At 41.8% G+C, this 21,243-nt stretch overlaps 1 protein-coding gene across 3 annotated transcripts in view; it reads left to right on the plus strand.

Annotated features, from left to right (window-relative positions):
- The window catches only part of inpp4b (inositol polyphosphate-4-phosphatase type II B), a gene marked incomplete at its 3' end in the record, with an annotated part of 213,401 nt that overhangs the window by 158,319 nt on the left and 33,839 nt on the right, over window positions 1–21,243 (plus strand). For all 3 annotated transcript variants that reach the window (XM_079553836.1, XM_079553835.1, XM_079553837.1), the window contains 2 exons: window positions 9,777–9,878; window positions 14,753–14,861. In XM_079553836.1, coding sequence (XP_079409962.1) covers window positions 9,777–9,878; window positions 14,753–14,861 — 211 coding nt within the window. The remainder of the gene's footprint in view (window positions 1–9,776; window positions 9,879–14,752; window positions 14,862–21,243) is intronic.

A 21,243-nucleotide genomic window follows, 5' to 3' on the forward strand; every position in this document is an offset into this window, starting at 1 on the left:
ATTAATGAACATATAAAATATGTAAATATGTCAGATTTTAGCCATAGGCTAATTTCCATCTGTTGTCCCTAGACAGGCTGATGTGAAACTTCACATTGAACATTTAACAATGACACATAACAAAGTCACAAGACAGTACAGGAACAGAATGACTGCAGGACAAGGAACAATGGGACCACAAGATACACATTCAAATATACTGTACAAAGAACATTAGGGATCTCAGGCAAATATAATGACAAAAGACTGGACAGGACAGAGGACAGGGAGGACAGGGAAGGGTGAGGCAGAAAATGGGAGCGAAGGCGGTTCACTTCCACAAACCCAGGGGAAGACTTAATTCATTAATTGCTACGGATTTATAAAAATCTAAAATTTCATTAAGTTTTTTTTTCTCTCTCTTTAAAATACCTATATATATCTAAAGTGCTGTGGTGCCCTAAGGTACGTTTTACATAAAATGTTATCGATTATGTTGACAGGTTTGTGTTGATCTGAGCCACTCCTTTAAGTGACTTTTAAATGATTTGAAGCTGATTGCCTCCCTCACAGTGGTTGGTAGTTTGTTCCACTGGACACTGCCTTTATAGGACAGGACATTTTGACCAAAGGAGGTTTTCCTCACAGGAACCTCACAGTCGCCTCTGCTCATGGACCGAGTTGTTCTCGAGGCACTTGTTCTGTATTTAAAATATCTTGTTAGGGGTGGTGGAGCCAACCCATGTAAGCTTTTATAAATTAGACAACAGTTTTTAAATGTTATGAAATGTTCAAAGCTCAATAAATTATATTTGGAGAGGATATTACAATGTTATTTTATTTCAAAGCTAAATTATTATTTATATTGCACTTGTGATGAACCATGAATCGTACCGAACTGTGCGATAGCTGAACCGCTACACCTCTAGCATTGCATGGTAAGTAATGTCCGGACAGTGCCTGACCAAATAAAAGTCACCACCCGGATTCAACTCACTGTTATGATCTGGGGCTGCTGCAGGCGGTCAGGTCTAGGTTCAGCAACACTGTGCCCAGAGAATAAGATCAGCTGAAAATCCTTATTCCATCAATAGATTTATTCCTTCCTGATGGCACGGGCATATCCCAGGATGACACTGCCAGGGCTCACTTTGTGAAAGAGTGGTTCAGGGATCATGAGACTTCATTTTCACACATGGATTGGCCACCACAGAGTTCAAATCTTAGCCCCGTTGAGAATCTTTGGGATGTGCTGGAGACGGATCTTTAACAAGGCAGAAGCTTATTGAAACAATGCCGCACTGAATGTGTTATGAAAAAAGTATTATGAAAGCTAAAGGCGGTCCAACCCAATATTAAGGTGGGTGACTGTTTTTTTTGTCCGGCAGTGTATTTGTTGAGAGCAAATAGAGATAAATGTCCAATTAGTTAACTTAATTAAAGTACTAACCATTAGTATCCATGGCTCTATCCTGCAAAAAAAAAAAAAAATACTTTGTTTAACCCTTGAACACTATCGCTCAAATCCATAACACCATCACTAACGGCGGGTGATTTTTACCCGAGATAATACAACCGATAAAAAGCACTTGTCATCAAAATCTATCAAAACATGCCAATACATGACACATTTGAGTCGTGTTCTTTTATATTACACTGTGTCATGTCTAATAAAATGAAAGAAAAGCATCATGAGAAGGACCATATGAAAATGCTGGGAAATTGGGAACAAAAAATTCCTAAAAAATAAAATAGTGAAGATAGAAACATGGTTTTTGGTCCACCCATTCCTAGGATATGTGAGACTTCTCTGGTGAAGGCTCAGTGTCCTTGGCACACAAACAGCCGCAGGAGAGAGCAACAGAATATGCCATATTATGAATGGGTATAAATGACCGGCTGACAAAAATTACTATGTGTTACTCTCTTGCTGGGAGGCCACCGAACACTGCGACCGGAGCAAAGCTGTAGTTGAAGTAGGCAAAATAAATGTGGCAGCCCTGTGTGTCAAGCTTGAAAGAAGCAAGACTGCCTGATTAAATACATTAACCCTACCCTACCTTCTATCACTATTGCTGGGTGAAACAGAGGATAACACCCATGCCATCAAAGTTGTCAAAGACAATGCTGAAGCTACCTAGAGACCCATGACCCTCAGATAAACGCAGCATAATGAAAATATAATTAATAATGGTTGGCCATATAGCCTGCAGCAAAACTTTTCAAACTTGGGATACTTTTCGAGTGCCCTAGTTGTTCACTCATTGTACATTGGGACTCCCCTTCAAAATAGCGTGATAGTGTATAGTGCATAGTGTACCATGTAGACTATGGAATAGGGAGGACATTATTTTTCCTTAGTTGGTCCCTCAAAAAGAAACATCAATAGTCTGAGCATGTTTGTGGGTCAAGTGATATTGAAGAAAAGTCTGAATGGGAGGTTTGCCAAACAGCAGGCAGCAGAAAACAAAAACACCGATGGGGGGCTGTGTACTGTGCAGTCCTGATGTTTAGGTCTGGCGCTCTAAATGTTCTAATGCATTATTAACAAGGGAATGACCTCAGAGAGCCATTGAGCGCCGCTTGAAGACTGTATACACATCTACTTGCTGCATACTATAATGACTAACATTTTTCCACATAAACTACCAACCTTCCATTCGTTAGAGGACCTGCTCTACCATCTGAGGCGCTGTCACCATAGTGTGTGAGTCAGGGAATTGCAGGAATTACAATAACGCAAACAACATGAACGTTACTGTTTCAAAATTTGGCCTGATCTCTTCTGATTTAAGGTGAAAGTGGTCGTCTTCTAGCAAGCACTCGGGGTCTCGGATATCTTGAGTTTTGCATATTAATTATACATCAGAGTCTTCAAAGCCAGAGACCAAAGGTTATACGAGCTAAATTGGCTAAAGTGAATAAGTGTGTATCATGACTCACTGAGGCTGATCCCAGTGCTAACGCAGCATGTCTCCTCTCGCGTGGACGGCCCTTCTAACAATCTCATTGATTAAAGAAACCTACAGTGTTCTCAGCTCTGCCAGCGGTGTTAGGAAGGAATATTTTGAAATTGTATTTTGTCACAGAAGGCTGAATACCACCTGTTATGAACTGCCCACTAGGAGCGCAGCAGATCACCGCACATCGCATTTAGTCTTAAATAGTGATTCCTAGTATTTTAGTTGGAGAGACAGATCATTTATTGTAAGAAACGTGACTCGCCGCTCATTCAGCTTGAGCCAGCACTCCCACTGAAAAAGCCACTGCTGTGTGCGAGACCAGTACAGCACAGAGTCAGACTTTTCCCTTGTTGTTTTGATCTTTTCTTTTGTATGAATGCTGCAATATGAAGTTGGAATTTAATGATTGAGTACTGCTATTCCTTTGTTTTAAGATATTCTGAATACCCTCAAATGAAAGAGTAACTGTACCGGAGTATGGTTAATAAAAAGGAGTATTCTAAATCTATGTATTCAGTTCCTCCCCAACACTGGCTGTTCAGGCATTTTCTGGGTGCCCTCTCATAAAGGTTCTGCAGTTGTCATGTTGTTCTCTTCATTCTACAACGTATTTTGTCTGAACTCCTGGGCCTTCCATTTATACTATGAGCACCCCCGAGTTGTTGGTGCATAATTTCCTATTCATTATTATTTATTTTTTTAAAGAAAAAAAATACATATAACATTCCCAGTGATCCCTGTATCCCTGGTTCCCTACACAACAGACTTTTTGTCTCAGTCATCAGGAGTCATTGCACATTGTTTTTCTGTTGCTCATGGTGCAATCAAAGATGTGCTTAAAACTGACTTACAGCAAAGGAATGAAGGTGATGATGATGATGTTCAAAGAAGCGCTCGAGTGGCCAGATGTTGTCTCGCGCTGCAGATTTCCTGTCACGTGGCCAATCCACCTGGGCAGAACAGATGGGGGCTTGATATGGCTAATTCATCTCACCTACAACGGTCACTAGCACGGATTAACTGGGTCCCTAGAGTTCTCGAGGCCACCAAGCGCAGATGATAGCCTCGCTTGCTACTCGGGGAAAAAGAGAGCAGAAGGAGGAGGATATGCACATGCAGAGGTGAAGTCCACAGTTTTCCTGCTTTAATGAACACATCGGCGGCCGACTGGGACCTCTGGCTGTGTACCTGTCATGGCCTCTTAGTGAGACAGATGACGCCTAGTGGACAGCACATACAGAAGTAAAGGGCACGCTATTGAAAAGGGGGGATCTTGTCTTTTATCTCTACTGACGACACACAGAAGGACTATCAAAAATAAACACAGGATTATTATTATTATTTATTATTAATAAATAATAAATAATAATTTATTTTATGAGGGAAAGTAGGGAGACAGAGTTCACTCCTCAACAGCAAACGCATCACAGAACAATCATCCTGGCCTATTGTATATGTTTTTGGTGGTAGGCAAGGAGAGAACATGCAAAGTCATATAAGGATGCAATCGGCTCGATACCACATGGTTTTACTCATACTCGTACTCATTAGTGAGGTGCCGATACCTACACGCACCTTTCAGCTGAGGAGAGAAAAGTAAAAAACTTGAAAATTCTTTCGTGGAAATACAATATTCCACATAGAGCTGACTTCATTACAGACTACACTCCTAAATCAGAGTCTGTGCTGGATTTAACCAGAGCTAAATGTCAAGATACAGGCTAATGTTGCTAACTATCCGCTAACAGTAATTAGCCGGCAGATTTAATTTATCTGTCAAACTACCCCAGCGACTAAAAAGTACTCCGACAATGCAAAACAAAGAGATACAACATGTCCATATTAAGCGAAAATTAGCTGTAGTAGAACCAGGGCCGTGGGAAGATACACTGGCTCCCGGTCCGTTTTCGGATTGATGTTAAAATGTTAATGCTTGTTTTTAAAGCTCTTCATGGTCTCGCTCCGTTATATCTAACTGAGTTGTTGACCGTACATCGCCCCGGCAGAGCTCTCCAGTCTGCCAAGCAAATGGTTCTGGACGTTCCCAGTACAAACAGTGGGGCGATCGTTCATTTGTGGTTGCTGCGCCTAAACTGTGGAACAGCCTGCCCCTCAGTCTGCTTGTTCTCACGGACCTGTCCCTTTTTAAATACAGATTAAAGACTCATCTTTTCAAACTTGCTTTTAATACTTAGAGCACACTGCATTGTGTAATCATGAGTAATCATTTGGTGTTTTTGAATTGTTTTTATCTTTCCGTGAAGCACTTTGGTCCTCCTGGTGTTGTTTTAAAGTGCTATATAAATAAACTTTCATTGATTGATTGATTGATTGGTTTTAGTTAGGGGGTGCTGAGGAACAAAATTTACCCCAAAAACTATGCATATTTCCTGTTTATTAATATTCGCAAATGATCCACCAGGGGGTGCTGCAGCGCCCTCAGCACCCTGGGTTCCCACGGCCCTGAGCAGAACAAAGAAAATGCAGTAGGCGACTGGCTAAGTTGCTATAACCACACGGGAAAATCCACAAGGAGCTGTAGTAAGCGAACCTAGCCTGGTTTTACCAGACCCTCATAATTACTATGTTTCGTACAAGGGTCTGGAACTTCACAATTGAGTTCCGTTATCAGGTGGGAGGGGTGAACTCCTTTGAAACGATTGGATCTGATTTTCCCTAGCATTTGGTCGCGACGTATGTAATGCGCCTGAGTGAGTGAAGCAGCTATCAGCTATGCTCTTGGGAGCATTCCTTGCGCATTCCAAGGCTTCAGTTTTAATTTCAGGATATTTGGGAGCCGAGCCAGAACGGATCGAAGAGCTTCCATTACTTTCGTATCCGCCGCCATTGCCAAACTACAACCAGCAAATCGGCGCGAATGCTTGACGTCACCTACAACCCGCCTCCCCCACTCACTGAATGGTTGGTAGTAATTCAACCGATGTAACGCAGCCACTGAGATCAGACCCAGACGTACATTTAGGGAGATTATAATTGACCAGAGTTTACGGAAGGCTAATAAAAATTCAAAATAATATTGAATGAAAAATAAAAACAACAAAATGGCATATTCTCAATTCTGATATAACTTCTCTTAAAAGTGTAGCCTACTTTACTCAAGGAAATGTAAATGAGTAAATTGACTAATTACTAACCAATCTGCTGTGAAAAAGTCAGTCTATAAACCGTCTATTCACTTTAAAAAGTATGTTGAAGAAAATGCCTTGTACTCGTATCGGTATTCAGTATCGGCAAGTACTTAAATCAAAGTCCTCTTATCGGTTTTAGAATAAGTGTTATCCCTAAAGTCACACAATTGGAAACAGGACCTTCTTGCTGTGAAGCATGAGAACTAAACGTTGCGCCACTACACAAACCCTTATCCCCGTCCTCGAGTGCTTAAAAGGCTGTTATTTCTATGGGGGAGCCACTGTGTTTTACTGCTTTACCCACAGACCGTCCAACTCCAAGCAACGCGCTGTTACATTAAACACAACATTATTATCCCAACTCCTTTGTCTCCATCGCCGGATTCCACGCGCAGCCGACGCTCCGCACGTGCAGCCGACTCCCGCGAAGCCATCTGTTTCCCTTCACACTCCGACAAGTCTGCATCAACGTGCCTCCACCTTCAGTGAGAGGACCGTGATTGATTTTCCCAGTGCTTGAAAATAATAAGGCATATTGCTGTCAGCGCCGACCGGCTCGCAGACGCGATCCATTTCTGAGTTAACGCCGCGTTTCGGCTCCAGCAGTTTTTTAGCGTTATGTGGAGAGTAAAACGCGGCGCGAAGGGTTTTTTGTTTTCATGTTTGGACAAGCTGCCAAATTTTTTTTTTTTAAACGCGTGGCAGGTACCGGCTCATCTGCAATCATGCGTGTTGTGCTTTCGCAGTGGTTAATGAGCGGTAGTAAAAATGTCTTACACTAAACAAAGATGCTGACGGAGAAGCCGATTATTTGGATACAGTATGGCTTTTGTGTTGTCATTTTATTGTTGTAAGCGATCTAATTATAAACATTACGCAGGTGGGCGGTAAAAAAATGATAAGACGAGCTCATCTGCTTGACTGTAAGCTTTGTAAGTCACTGTAATAGATTATTCAACTGCTGTATATTCATACTGTATCGTCTGCAACGTTTTTTTTTTCCCCAAGTAGTTCTGCGTGGGCTTAGAAAAAGTCGACACTGTTGGTTCAGAGGTCTTGATGTGTCACAAAATATGGCTTTGAGGAAAGTGATTTGATACGACTGTGGTGGTTCTATTTTGGCACTTTTTCTCTGCAGTACAGGATCATGTGAGGGGAATTGGCCCAACCAGGAAGCATCACAACACGTCAACTGTCTTCTGCCGCCTAATTGTCCCTGAAAGCTCCGGCTCATTTCAAAGACTCTCATCAGCTCAATTTGCATACTTAGGTTTGAGCAACAACTTCAAATGTCAAAATGTGGCTTGGAGCAAGAAAGACTGTCATTGATTTTTTTTATTTTGGGGGGGAGAAAGGAAACAGGGAATTTCAAACCAAGGTCATATACAGCAAACAGTTTAAAAGTCAGTAGCAGCAAACATTATATAACATCATAAATAATCAGTAATAATCAGTGATCTACAATTTAAAAATATCAATATTTCCAAAGGCAAATGGTTGAAAGTTTTCTTTCACAACATATAAGTCTCAATTGTCAAAGTGCTGTTCCAATGTTAGCTACTAATAGAGGGGGCGTTATCCATTAGCTCACTTTTGAGACAATTTTAGACGGAAGAAAAGCAAATTGAACACTGTATTGAACGTTCAATATTGAACATATTGAACGCTGTATTGTTTACACAGTAAATGGTATTAGAAAATTTAAAAATTTTGAGCAGTAGATGCATAAAACGACATCTGCAGTTATTACTTGCAGGGATAACACCAGACTACATGTCTTTGCAGGGCCGCCGCTCCCTGTGCATCAGGCACCCAGTGCTCTGAGGGGCACCCCATTAAGACCATTGTGATTGAACGGACAGTATTTACAGTATTTGCACTGCTGTTTTATTTATGCAGTGGACAAATGCAACAGCCCATATTCAGTGAGAATAATGAGCTATAGAAATGTTGCCAATGCGACCAATGAAACAACGCACGTAGGAATCTTGTCGAGGAGGGTTCACGCACTGTTCGCTCAAACAAACGCAGTAAATTCACTGCAAACTTTAGTTCAGATCCTAACAAAACTTTTGCATCATGTACTGTTCTCTGGTGCCTGTGCTCACAGCAGCGAGTGAGAAAGGAAAGTTGGGAAGTGTGCCACAGCTGCAGGGGCGGAGCAGAGAAACTCAGGTTCTGGGGGGAGTTACGAGACTACTGGTGTAAGTTAGTTTTGAGAGTGTGTTTCATTTTAATTGGGGGGCAGCATTAAAAAAATTAGCTTAGGGCACCAAAATGGCTTGCAGCAGCCCCAGCGTCTTTGTAAGGCAGAGTTTTAAGTCTGGTTGAACAAGCTACGTAAGCATAGTAGTTCTTCATTGTAAGTTCTTCATTGTATTCTTCATTGTGTGTTGAACTTGATGACCTGTGGGCATTGTAATGGATGAAATATTAAAACATTGTGCCGAGACATGCATTTGTAAAGCAGTCACAGCCTTGTGATCAGTGTCTTTAGACCTTCCATTAAATTGTTGCTAAATCAATCCACTTTTATGGATCAACAAAACAATACCAACGAAAAGGCAATGAGCATTACATTTTTTGTGATTGAGAAACTTAGCCTTAAGGAGTTTTTATACCGTAGCCCAGAAGGGACATTTGAAACAATTTCCAAGTCAAGTGTAAATACTCAGTCATTCAATTTTTTAATTCAGTCTATATATAAAGTTAAAACTAGACAAGTGGAGAAGGAAGCAGTGTACCAGCACATGTACAGGACAGGTCACTCTTTGGATAAAGAAGCTGCAGTGTTTTGAGAGGGGGGTTAAATGTGGTTATATATGAGGGATTGGGGGGGCTGGCCCTCAACAAACTTGGAGGACTCAAGTTCCAGCTGTCGCACATCCATGACAGAGCCCCACGGATGCCTTGGAATTGGTTCGGCTCCAGCCAAAACGTTTGGGATTTGTCAAAAAAGTCTGTCGAGTTGTCCGGGTTTTAACTTTACAAGATTCATTTTCCAAGTATTAAATATTTGAGTCCTAATTGAATTTTGATTGGCTTCTCTGTAAATGTTTCTGACCCAATTGTCCTAAACCACTGGAGCTATTATTTATTTTGGGCCGACTTCATGTGTGCTCATTAGCTGACCGTTCACGGAGCGAGGGGACGGGGATTACAAGCTGTGTCCCCATTTCACTTTGAATGCTTGGTGATTAACTTGTCTCAAAAGCTTGAACACTTATAACATGTTTGATTGGATACACATTACAGCTACTTTTCAGCTAATTCACTTATGAGATTTTTATGCTGTGAAAAAGCCACTCATTTATGTGGCTAAATAGTATAGTGATGGTGATCCTGGTCGGAGCACTTTCTGATGCCAAAAAGAAGATTCAACTAACTTCTATCCAGCAGTGATTCATGATATTTTGAGTATTTATTATTACCAAGGCTCAACTATGGTAAGGCATAGGGCCATATGGCTATAAGGCCATAGTGAAATTTAACCCACCTCACAATGCTCCTGTGGCAACCTGTAAAGTGCTTCCATGTTGTGCTGCATTATGGGGAAAGACAAAAAACAGCACAAAGAGTAAATTGCCATCATAACTATAAATAGATTATGCTGCAACAAGGTCATGTTTGTAAGTGTGTGGTTATCTGCAATTGTGTTTCATCACTGTGACCATGTGTTTTCCAGGTTCGTTCAAGCCAAGCTGCTGTAAAGCTCAGAAGTCACTGGAGTTCATCCCAATAAACCTTCACACGCAGAGAATGAGGGTGACCTGCCCCAGGAAAACAGGTACCTCCAATGTTCTGTTGTAGCAGTAGGATGTAGCAGGGGTCACGCAAAAACAGGATAAAGTACAGTGGGTAAAGCTAAAACTACCTGGCACATTTTAAAAAGTGTCGATTAGTTTAATTGTCAGCCTTCATCCATTTCTCATTCAAAACAGGGAGCGCTATGAGCCCCCACATGCCCACCTCACCCTCTGTGTTGTGTTTAGGTACTTTTGACAGAGAATAGGGGGAATTAGACTGGAGCGTGGCACTGATATTCAGTGTCCTTCTGGTGCGACATGGGAGCGGAACAATAAGACCAAAGGTTTAGTTACCTTGTTACTCCTCTGGAAAACTAATGTGTTCCTTTACTACTGTTACTTTATTATCAAAGTAATGTTAGCATACTCATTCAATAACAATTAAAACATCTACTTTGCAAATCATGTTTTGTGACACTAAAAAGCTCAACTTCACAGGCTGAGCCATATAAGCTGTACTGAAACCCTGTAAAAACATATGCTTGATGATGTAAACCGCACAGGCCACAAGCGAAATAATGTGAAGAGCATTTTTTAACATCATAAACACTCACCAAACCCACTGATGCTCGTAAAGTTCAACATCCAGCGTTTCCTCTTCTTCCTATTTCCAACCATGAAAACAATATAAATAATAAAGAAATGAATGTTTACTTAATATCGTATAGTGTCCCCACCGACATTGAAACCAAACTCATGATTTTTTATAATAAAAAACAATAAATACAGCATCTACACTGAACAAAAATATAAACACACCACTTTTGTGTTTGCTTTCATTTTTCATGGAGTGAGCTCAAAGACATGAAACATTTTCTCTGTACACAATAGACCCATTTCTCTCAAATATTGTCAAACCTGTCAAAATCTGTGCTAGTGAGCACTTCTCCTTTACAGGGAGACTCCATCCCACCTCAGAGGTGGGATGGAGGTGCTCAAATACGTAATATTGAGGAAATCTGGAATACTTTCTAATTTGTCTTGACTTTTGTTACAATTGACAAAGCAAATATGTCTGGATAGCTCAGCTCTTCGTGTCGTCTAAAAAGTCTTAAACTCCACTCTGGGTTGGTCCTTCCAGATCCTTCAGAGACTGTTCCTTTAAGGGACCAGAATAATGAGGGATTTGATATGACAGGCACGACTCTGGACACGGGCAGATTTGGTCGTCACCTGTTGTTATGCACGGCCCATTGCACCGTCTGTCAGAAAACCTCCACAGGGCGGTCCGAGGTCGTCGCCCTGGTACAAAGGTGCAAATGACTCGGCAAATAACTCTAGCTCTAATTAAGTCCTTTGTGTTTTTGGTGGCATTGAAATTTGGCTTTTTGCTTAGTGGCTCGCGGGCAGCCCCATGATGCTCCTTGCAAACAAACAATCCGTTTCTTAACTCTTTAAAAAAAAAAGTCAAAACTTTCAGTGGCAACTCTTTCTCTTTTTCTCTTTAGGACATATTAAGATGTCAGACTTTATCACTGATGAAAGAGTTTAAAATTGACATTTTAACTTGATTGAGTGAGCGGGAGCTCTGTTGTCGGGGGCTTCGTGCCCCTGGTAGCATGGCAAACAGGTCCTAGGTGACAAAGAGCGGTTCAGAAGCCCTCTCATAAGGGGCCCCTTATGAGAGAGCCCCTTATGAGAGACCAACAGGCCTCAGAATCGTGAGGCCGTCCTCCTGTGGACCCACTACCTCCAGGAGGAGCCATAAGGGGCTGGTGCAATGTGATTTGGGCAGCTCGGACTGGGCACGACCCGGAAACGGAAAAGTGGAAGAAGATGGATGGATGGATGGATGGATGGATGGATGGATGGATGGATGAGTGACGGCGGTAATTAAGAATCCATCTTTTTTCCTCCAGCCAGCCTTTACTTTTACATATTTGACACATTATAACCCAAACACCCAGAGATAATACTGATGAGGGGAAGGATGTTAAATAAACCGTAAAATTTTGATATAGTGAAAAGAGGAAATGATAGTGCACTAAAGCATGATTGATATAATTGGTAACACACTCCATTGATGTCATTTTTATGCAGTAGCTAAATTGTGCTCCCATTAACTTGGCCATTAAATTACTGTTTGTGTGAATGGAATCAAATATTTCATTTTGGACAGCTGCTCATGTTGCTCTTTCTATACGTAGTGTTGAAACAGACTTTACCAAGGTCATTCTTACCGTTACTGAAACAAATGAACAACTATTATATCCATAGAATAATCTGAACCTCAGCTGGGACTTTGGCCAAACTGAGATCATCCTTTGCTGTACTTCGGGTCAGGCAGTGCCCTCCAAAAGACACGGCACTGACACTGCATCTCAGTGTAGCCTCCAGCTCCAGCATACAGTCAATTGCTATATCGCTCATTTCCTTGAGTCTGGCTGAGCAAATCCCCGCAATGACACCAAGCTACTCATTTTCATTTAGCCTATTGATCATCCGGCAAGCATCAGGAAAAAAAATGGGGAAGAAAAACAGGCTGCCTGAAACAGTTGCCGTTTGTTTTGCTTGAAATAGCTGTCTTCCCTCTGCAAAATAACAACTCTGGGTTGTTTTCAGCAAAAAAAGACACAGAAAAAAAAAAAGCTCTATAAAATATATAGTTTTGCGCCAGTTTTGAGGGTCGGTAACTGACCGCTCTTTCATTGTTAAACTTGATTAGAGAACGGGTTAAGTGTCAGCGGAAAAAAAAAACTGCCACCATCAATTTTCCTTTTTCACAACTTTCACAACATCCGTCTCTGCGTCTGAGAGAGAGAGTGATGCGAGCGGGAGAGCAAGCAAATCAAGCACAAATTGCCCATTGTGCTTGATGTCCTGAAACCTGCCATTGCGCCACTGTGTACTTGTGCCGTGGGAGAACCAATTAAGGCAACTTGGACATGTGCAAAGCTCTGGGGGCTAACTGTGTAGCGGACAGGGAAGCTTGTGGCCAGACACTCGGATAATTAATAGAAGGAGCAGTGGGCGGCATCAAAACCATCGCCGGTCTGTGGCGCTAAGGGGATGCTAGCTTCGGCTTGTTGGCCAGCATTGACGCTCACATCTCCGAAGCGGCACCCGGAGCTTTGAGTTATGTCATTAATTTCTATTTCTGAACGCTTTTTTTTCTTTTTCTTTTTTGGTACACACAACTGTTGCTCTCCCCCGAGTGTTCATTAGCTGACCTTGCACAAAAAGACGCTTGGAAATATTCACCCCGTATAATCCGCGGATATCTCCCCTCCGCTCCAGATTTAATTGTCAGCCTTCGTCCATTACTCATTCAAAACAGGGAGCGCCATAAGCCCCCACACGCCCACCTCGCCCTCTGTGTTGTGTTTAGGTGCTTTCGACGGAGAATAGGGGGAATTAGACTGAAGCGTGGCACTGACATTCAGTGTCCTTCTGGTGCGACATGGGAGCGGTACAATAAGACCAAAGGTTGCAGCAGAGACTGGGATAATATTATTCAAGGCGTAACATCAATCAGACTGGAGCATCTCGTATGTGTCCATGAGCAAATACATCCGCATTTGAGTGTGGGTTAACCGGCTGGCAGGGTTAAAAATGGTTTACCCCCAGTGCTTCAAACTCTTGTTTTGATCATTTTCCGCAAACAACTCTTATTAAACATTCCAAATCAACTCAGTGAGGCACTAGTTTCTGTGGCAGTCAGTGTTGGGGGTAACGTATTTCAAAGTTATGAATTACCAAAATATATTATATTTCAGTAACTAATGAATATAACATATTACTTTAACATAATACGGGAATTTATTAGTCATTAGACATTTCAAGTAACTTACAAGTCCATTTCAATGTGTGAACAAAAAAATGCAGCATAACAAATCAAGGAAAAGGACATCTCTGACTGCACTTTTGCTCGGTGGTTTTATTACTATTTTCAGTTAATGTTTTGCCAAAAGTAACTCAAAGTAGTGTAACTCAGCTACATTTTTGAAACAGTAAAAAGCAAATGGTAAATGGTCTCAACTTATATAGCACTTTTCCACCTACACTAGACACTCAAAGCGCTTTACAGCAAGGAACCACACCCCCATTCACTCTCTCATTCATACACCTATGTACGCTGACACTGGAGGCAAGGCAGGTGAAGTGTCTTGCCCAAGGACACAACAACAGTGTGCACCTTCAGGAGGTGGGATTCGAAACCCCCGATCATGAGACGACCCGCTCTACCATCTGCGCCGCCGTCATTTTTAAAGTTATAATCACTAATATAGAATACATTACAATGTTAAAGCAACTTGCCCCACACTGGTGGCAGTAGGAACAGAAATGACCAATGCCGTGTCACAAACTGATTTGTGATTTGTTGATGCTGAGATGGTGGTGAAAACGTGTAATATATTGCAACGACACACAACGGGCAGCGAGGCCAGCAGAGAGCAGTATGTCAATTTTGTATGAAACAAGAAAGTGGTCCTTGTTTTCACTGGAGACTTGCTGAAATTATGTTTAAGTAGAAAGTTTAGCGCCGCTGTTGTTGATGGTTCATTAGTAATGTTAGCCGTAGCCTTCATCCAGTGTAAATATATTTCATCTGCACTTAATCTAATAGTAAATTTGACTGGACAGTACAGGAAGAAAGGGGGTGAAGGGCGAGGAGAGACATTCAGCAACTGGGACTCAAACCCACGACGCTGGAGACAGAACAGTGCCTTACTCATTAGGCTATTGTAACAGTTGAATAATCATTACCTGCATTATAAAAACTGACACATGCCACATTCAAGTCAGATTCTGCATTTTCTGAATTACTGTGAGTAACAGTTTGCAGTCATTCACACCAACAGCTGAAAAACAACAGGATATTGATCTCCGTACGGCCCTGTGTTTTCCTTTTCAGATGCGGTTTATGACATTATTACTGTTGGCGCCCCGGCTGCCCATTTCCAGGGCTTCAAGTGCGGAGGTCTTCAACGTCTTCTGAGCAGATACGAAGCAGAGAAGAAAAGGTACGAATCCAGCCTCACGTCAGTCATCCTTCCTAATTATCTCTGCAGCAAGTATTGATATATTTTCGACTGTGTTTGTCCGTAATTACGACCTTTCGTTATCCACAGATAATGGAATGATGAGAGTAATTTGGTTGATCTCAAAAGATGTTCTAAATATTAGCTGTTTTGATCTTTCTTTTCAGCAAGGAGCAAGACTGAATGGTTGTTTGTTTGCCCAGGTTATGCCCCACATTTTGCAAATTGCAAGAATAAGCCCCCATTCTTGCCACCAAGTTAATTGTTATTAGGAATCCATTTTAACCAAGCTTCGTGGATGGCAAACATCTAGTTAATGAATCGTATCCAGATAACAACTTCTTGCTGTTTTGACACACTGCAGGTCCAAAACAATTATGACGCAACAAACTGGATATTTCATGAATATTATACTGATTTTTGGGTTGGAAACAAACTAAATTCGCTTTGCCAAGAAAGTGAATAGTTCCCTGTCCTTTTGACTTCAGCTAGCACTTATGTAGAAAAGATTCATACCGAGTTCAAACTCAAGCCGCTCTGCGTCTGACAGCTCAAATTTACCGGAGGCACCAAGACTTTTGGAATAGGGGTTGTAGCTTGCTGGTTCATTCCACTGTTGTGCCTTTTATAACTGCCAAAGCTGTCTGTAACTTTTCCGAGAACACCCCAGCTTGAACGAAAATTAAAATTCCCTCACAGCGCTCAGCCTGTTTTTGAAGCCTGCAAAATTCTCCGTCGGATTTATCAAAATTAGTCTTGAGAAAGTAAACAGCGGATTTCTTTTGAAGTGGAACTCTGTTTTTCATACTGGCCAAAGTCAATAAAGTCTTTCTTTAGAGACAGGGGAAAATTGGATTTGAAGTGCGATTGAATGGACGCTGTGGATGGTAGCTCTTCTTACTTTAATTTCTTGATGGGAAAAATATGTTGCGTGAGCTTCAACAGCACCCACGCTCGACTGGACGAAACGAGAGCTTCGCCGCTTTGTCTTTCCGAGCTGGGATGATGTATATGCAAGGAAAAGGCTCTCCAGGGCTACATATTCCAACCTGAGATCAGCACTATCAGGCAAATTGTGCTGTCTTTGCCCCTTTGAACGGCGCATGCAGGCGGGGAGTGTATGTGAGTATGTCACTGGCCTCTTCCACGTGGTCACTTGAGTGATGCTAGAAGAAATGAAGGCTGATTTTGTCCCAAAGCTCCCCATAGAGTGCAAAGTCATTACAGAGCGTGCCAGATCCAATTAGTTACAGAGTTTGCAGCTCCAAAAAAGGGCAGGATGAAGGACCAAGATGGAGAAGCTATAAATTGGATAAGCCGATGAGAAAATAGTCCTTGGCCCATGATAAAAAATAAAGAAAGGGTCTTCTTTACGCTGAGGTGCACAAGCGAATCCGGTCTATAGATGGCCCTGTTTTATCTGCTGGCATGAATGGTCCAGATAAGGTTAGCATATTTTCGGGAATCCACTCAAGTGAAGTAGTTTTCTTTGAATGAGAGATTACAGTTTGAAAAAAAAAAAAAAGAAACCCCCTGGGAGCTGAGCATTTTGTTTCATATTTGACTTAGCTAATGATTCACTCTAGCTTAAATTTTCCAATTTTACGCCTGGCTTGCCGACTGCGGCCCCACGCTCAGCCTTATCCGTGTTTGACCTGGAACACAGTCATTTGTCAGTCTTCATCAGAAATAGCAATAAACGGGTGTGCACTTTGACAGCTGGAATGGAAGGCATGGCGACTTCACTTTTCAGGACTAAAACTTAATCGCCCGCGAAAGAAAAAGGTGGCAATGTACCGAGCTGAAATTAATTCTTGAAGATGGGCCTGCACAATATCTCGCCAAAGGATCATTATCGCAGTTAAGTCAAATGTTGCAATAATGTTTGTTTGGATAAGCTCTCAGACGCACAGGAGAAGGGTTATTCAAGATGTTGTTTAGATTAGTGTGCAGACGTTTCGTCGTCCACAATGCAGTATGGAGGGGTTTGACCTTTTCATTGGCACCATACTGTTTACTCTAAATAGCTGGCTTCTATTATGTTGGTATCTGCAACCCCTCTCTATAAACAATGACTAGCTTCATCACCTTGCTTCAAGTATATTTTCAAAGAAATGTTCAAGACAGGCACATCTGTGCGTCCCAGCTGTCCTTGGAAGTTGTGTTTTCCAAGTTCCGTACATTTCAAATGGACACTTTTCCGACTTCCTACTTGAAAACTTAAGTGGCATTGTCGGTCATAAATGGAAAAATTAATTCACAAGTTTATCATTATTATTATTTTGAAGAAAAACCTGAGACATTCACAACATGCAATAAGTAAGGGAACCCTTCTATTAAATAGCTGTTGATCCTTCTTTTGCAGCAATTACTGCTTTCCTGTAGTTGCAGATTAGACGCTCACGATCATTATGAGTCTTGGACCATTCCTCTTTACAAAACTGCTGCAGTTCAGCGAGGTTCAGGTGGTGTACTTACTTATTCCACGCTCCTCTGTGAATGTCTACATGTTATGTCCAATAAAAATATGATCAAATATACATGTTTGGGTGGTATTAGTTCAGGCAGACACTGTTTAATCATTCCTGTGATTTTGATGAAGATCAGACCACATTTAGGCAGAAATGTGAGAAGTTCCAAACGGTGTACTTGCTTTTTCTCGCCACTGTATATATGTGATATTTCTTGAATACATAACTCTTTAGTTAAGTCCCAGCTCCATGTTCTGACTTCAGATGAACTGCAGAATAAATCCCACAACTCAAGGCCTTCATCCAGATACTTTAAGGGTAAAAATATAAAGAAATGTTTATATATTTAGGCCGTTGGTTATCTGAGCTCTTGACAACCCTACTTTTACTATTTAACATATTTTTGATGTCCCCTTTGAAGTTGTACATGCATCCTGCAGTTTTGTTTGTTCATTAAAAAAAAAATTGTAAAAACAAATTCTAATAATTTAGTGTGTGCTTCTGTACAAATCTGAAGTGCTACTTTGCCGAAATTGATTCAATTGCTCGGCTCGACAACCCTATTCTCCAAGACCAAAAGGTTGGTGTGCGTTTGTTGCGCACAGCTTTCCATTTTCTCACCACATCTCCTTTGGCTTTTCACTAGAAGCCCAATTGTAATCGCCTTTGATTGAAACAGGAACAATCGGCGAGATGGGAGACTTAAGCTATTCAACTTGATATTAATTCATCAAAGAGACATCGCAGGAGGAAGGAAGGTACAAAAAAAGAAAAATGCGATCGGAGAGGTGTTACCAGGAGGGCAATAAAAGAGCTATTTGTCTTTGTTCCCTGGACACTGGCGGCGAGGGAGAGAGGGGGTGCTCTTTCTAGATCCATTAAAAGCTGCATTGGCCCAGCTTGGCAGTGACCGGAGTCTGTGATGTAGTTTGTCTCACCGGATGGGCGCGTGGAAGAGCTTAATCGATAGTTACACTTAGTATTCCTCCAGAATGCCCATCCACGCTCACACAGGGCACCAGCATTTATCTTTCATTAATGCATGCAGGCCTACTTAAATGGCTGTTTTAAAAGTCACTAAGTTTTTATCCATTTTTAATTGAACCCTATAGACACAGCAGAGGCTCTGCTGAGGTGGGCTAATCTTTCATTAACAGTCCCTTTTGAATTATTCAGCTATTTTGCATAATGATGCGGCACACTTTTTCGGGGACAGGTTTTTGTGTACCAAGCACTATAAGGTTGTTCATTTCTTTTTTTTGCTGAAGTAATGGTGCACAGGTGTCTTTGGGCTTTTGCCGATGCCTCATTGTAAGTGTAATTGTGGTCGTTCTTCATATTGTAGTAGCAGACAGGTCTTTTTATGAAGTCATTTTGATGAGTCAGTTCTGCTACTAAAAAAAAGAACTCCTCTATATTTCTTTTACAAAGATGGTGATCTGTCATCTGGCCCTTCTCTCTTAGTCAGCGTGCTGCTCATTGGCACGTTGCTGGGTCACTGAGCAGCAGTTGAAGCTACATTGTACACCCTTAATGGAGTGTCCAGGGGTGAGCGTTCAATTGTAATGTGGTGACCAGCGTGTTGTTGGACAGAATGAGTGCCACAGGTCTGAATGGCCTCGTGTGCAGAGGGAGCAGACTGGCCTGGCTCTGACAGGGACCTCATGCTGACGGACAGCAGCTTGTTAGTGCTTCTGCACTGGACCCTGCTTCTCTGGCTGACAGAGGGTATACTGGCATCCGCCTTCAGGCTCATCTGGGATCATAGTCTCCAGCTTGTGTCGCTTTCACTGAGGAGAGATCTTTGGCGTTTGCTGCGAGGCACGGTGGCAGATCAGTGGAGGATGCAGGATTGGGTGGCAGATGGAGTTTGGAGGTTGTAGGGATGTAATTCCTCAGTGTATCTTCTGTATATCTGTGTGGCAGTGGCCTGGTGATAGGACTATGATTAGAGCGGCCTGTCTGGATGACGAAGGGGGCTTTGGCAGTCACCTGGAGTGCTGCAGGACTAGTGCTGACGTAGCTACGTTTTGCCCCCGCTGGCTGTCAGCAGCAGGCCACAGGCTCTCATTAATTTTCCCTCCACTATTAATTAGCCATGTGCTGGAGATGATTGCCTAATTAGGCCGGCGGGCCCAGTGCGATTCTCCCTCTCATTACTGTTATAACCAATTCCTATTGATCATTTAGGAAAACCAAGGCAGAAGTTTAGCGAGGACATACTTGTAATTTGAGCCGTATCTGTAAGTTGACTGGAGTCCCCCGCCCTGACACAGTGAAGCGATGTTCTAATTAAACAGCACTTAAAGTCTGAGCACATGGCGGCCTGCTCTCATCCAGACACTCGGCTCTGTTTGCCAAACTCTAAATCTACAACAATGAAGGATAATCACTAAAGGACTCGGAGGTCAAGTTCACAAACAGGAAGATTGTTGCGGTGGAGCTATGTGGCAGTGCTTATGTTTCTACGGCTGCAGGCATGTGGCACACATGGAAATGAGGTGGCGGAAGGAGAATTCATTATCATGCATTAGGACGGCGTGTTCGGGGCCTGCTGGAAGCCTGTCCACCAGCATCGCTCTGCTCACAATAAAGTTGTGCTGTCACTGTGCACTCGCGAGGGGGTTCACCCACTGGGAAACTCATATAGTCTCACAGGAGGGGGAAAAGTCGCAAAGGCAAATTCAAATATATCCTCAAGGTCGAGCAATGTATTTCTGTACGGGCTGATGCATATGGTACAAGCGCAGCATCGAGTGCACTTTTTCATACGTAAACTGTTATATTTATTTTGGTTGCTATAGATCTGTGGAGACGGGGGAAGAAGTAGACTGAGGTGCCGCATTTGTGGAGCCAGTGTGTTCTGCCGACATTCAAGCCCCTCCTGCATTTGTCCTACAAGCAGCTTTTAAAATCGCACCGCAATCAGGACATTTGGCTGGTTCACTGAAGTGCAAGGCCTGTACATGTAATTTCTCAGTGAAGCCATAGAGTAATCCTGGGCCCTGCAATTTAAACTTCTTTTGCTAATTGGGTTGTGCAAATTATGGAAGTTGTCCGGATACATTAGTCAAAAAAATCGATGTCAAACTTGCCCCCTGATGTTTCACACACTGTTGTCATATTACAGCCTCGTACTGTATATATATATATATATATATATATATATATATATATATATGCACAAGATGAAATATGGACATGAGAGATTCACTCTTTAGGAGCGCGGTCATAAATTGAAGCGCATTTGCAATTTCAAGTGTTGGTTGTAATTTATTATGGCAGTGTTACACATAATTGGCACTTGTTTGGTTTTCTTCAGTGCATATTAATCTAGCAAGCAAAATCATAAGTGTCTAATCTGAAGCAATGTAAACTATATCAATCAAACAATAAGGAGTGTAAAAAAAAACAAGAATAAGTGCAAACATGACACTACACATTAGCAATAACAACATGTGGTACTTTAAACTACTACTTTTTATCTTTAAACTACTACTTTTTATCCTTGCCCAGAGGAGCACAATGTGAATAAAGCTTTGCGTGTTTGACACAACAGTAGTATTAACTGGATGGCACAAGCACGATTTAAACAGACAATAATCTCGTTATGTGACACCTAATAACTTATCAGAATAGATACAGTACATTTAGTTGACTTAGTGCACCCAAAAACAAAAGTTTTAGTTGAATAGTGTGCATGGCTCTTAAGTATGTTTTGTAAATAACATAACACATACTCGCAAGAGCGAAATGGTGTTTGCTGGAAATATTCGGCTGACTGCCATGTGTGCGTACAGTACATAATGAGTCTCATGAGCCCATAGACATACACATCCATATTCATTGGACAAAATGTTCTGTTTTTTGCCACTTTGAGCATTCAAGTTGTC

Source organism: Gobius niger, assembly GCF_951799975.1.
Source record: "Gobius niger genome assembly, chromosome: 3".
In the NCBI taxonomy this organism is placed as follows: Eukaryota; Metazoa; Chordata; class Actinopteri; order Gobiiformes; family Gobiidae; genus Gobius; species Gobius niger.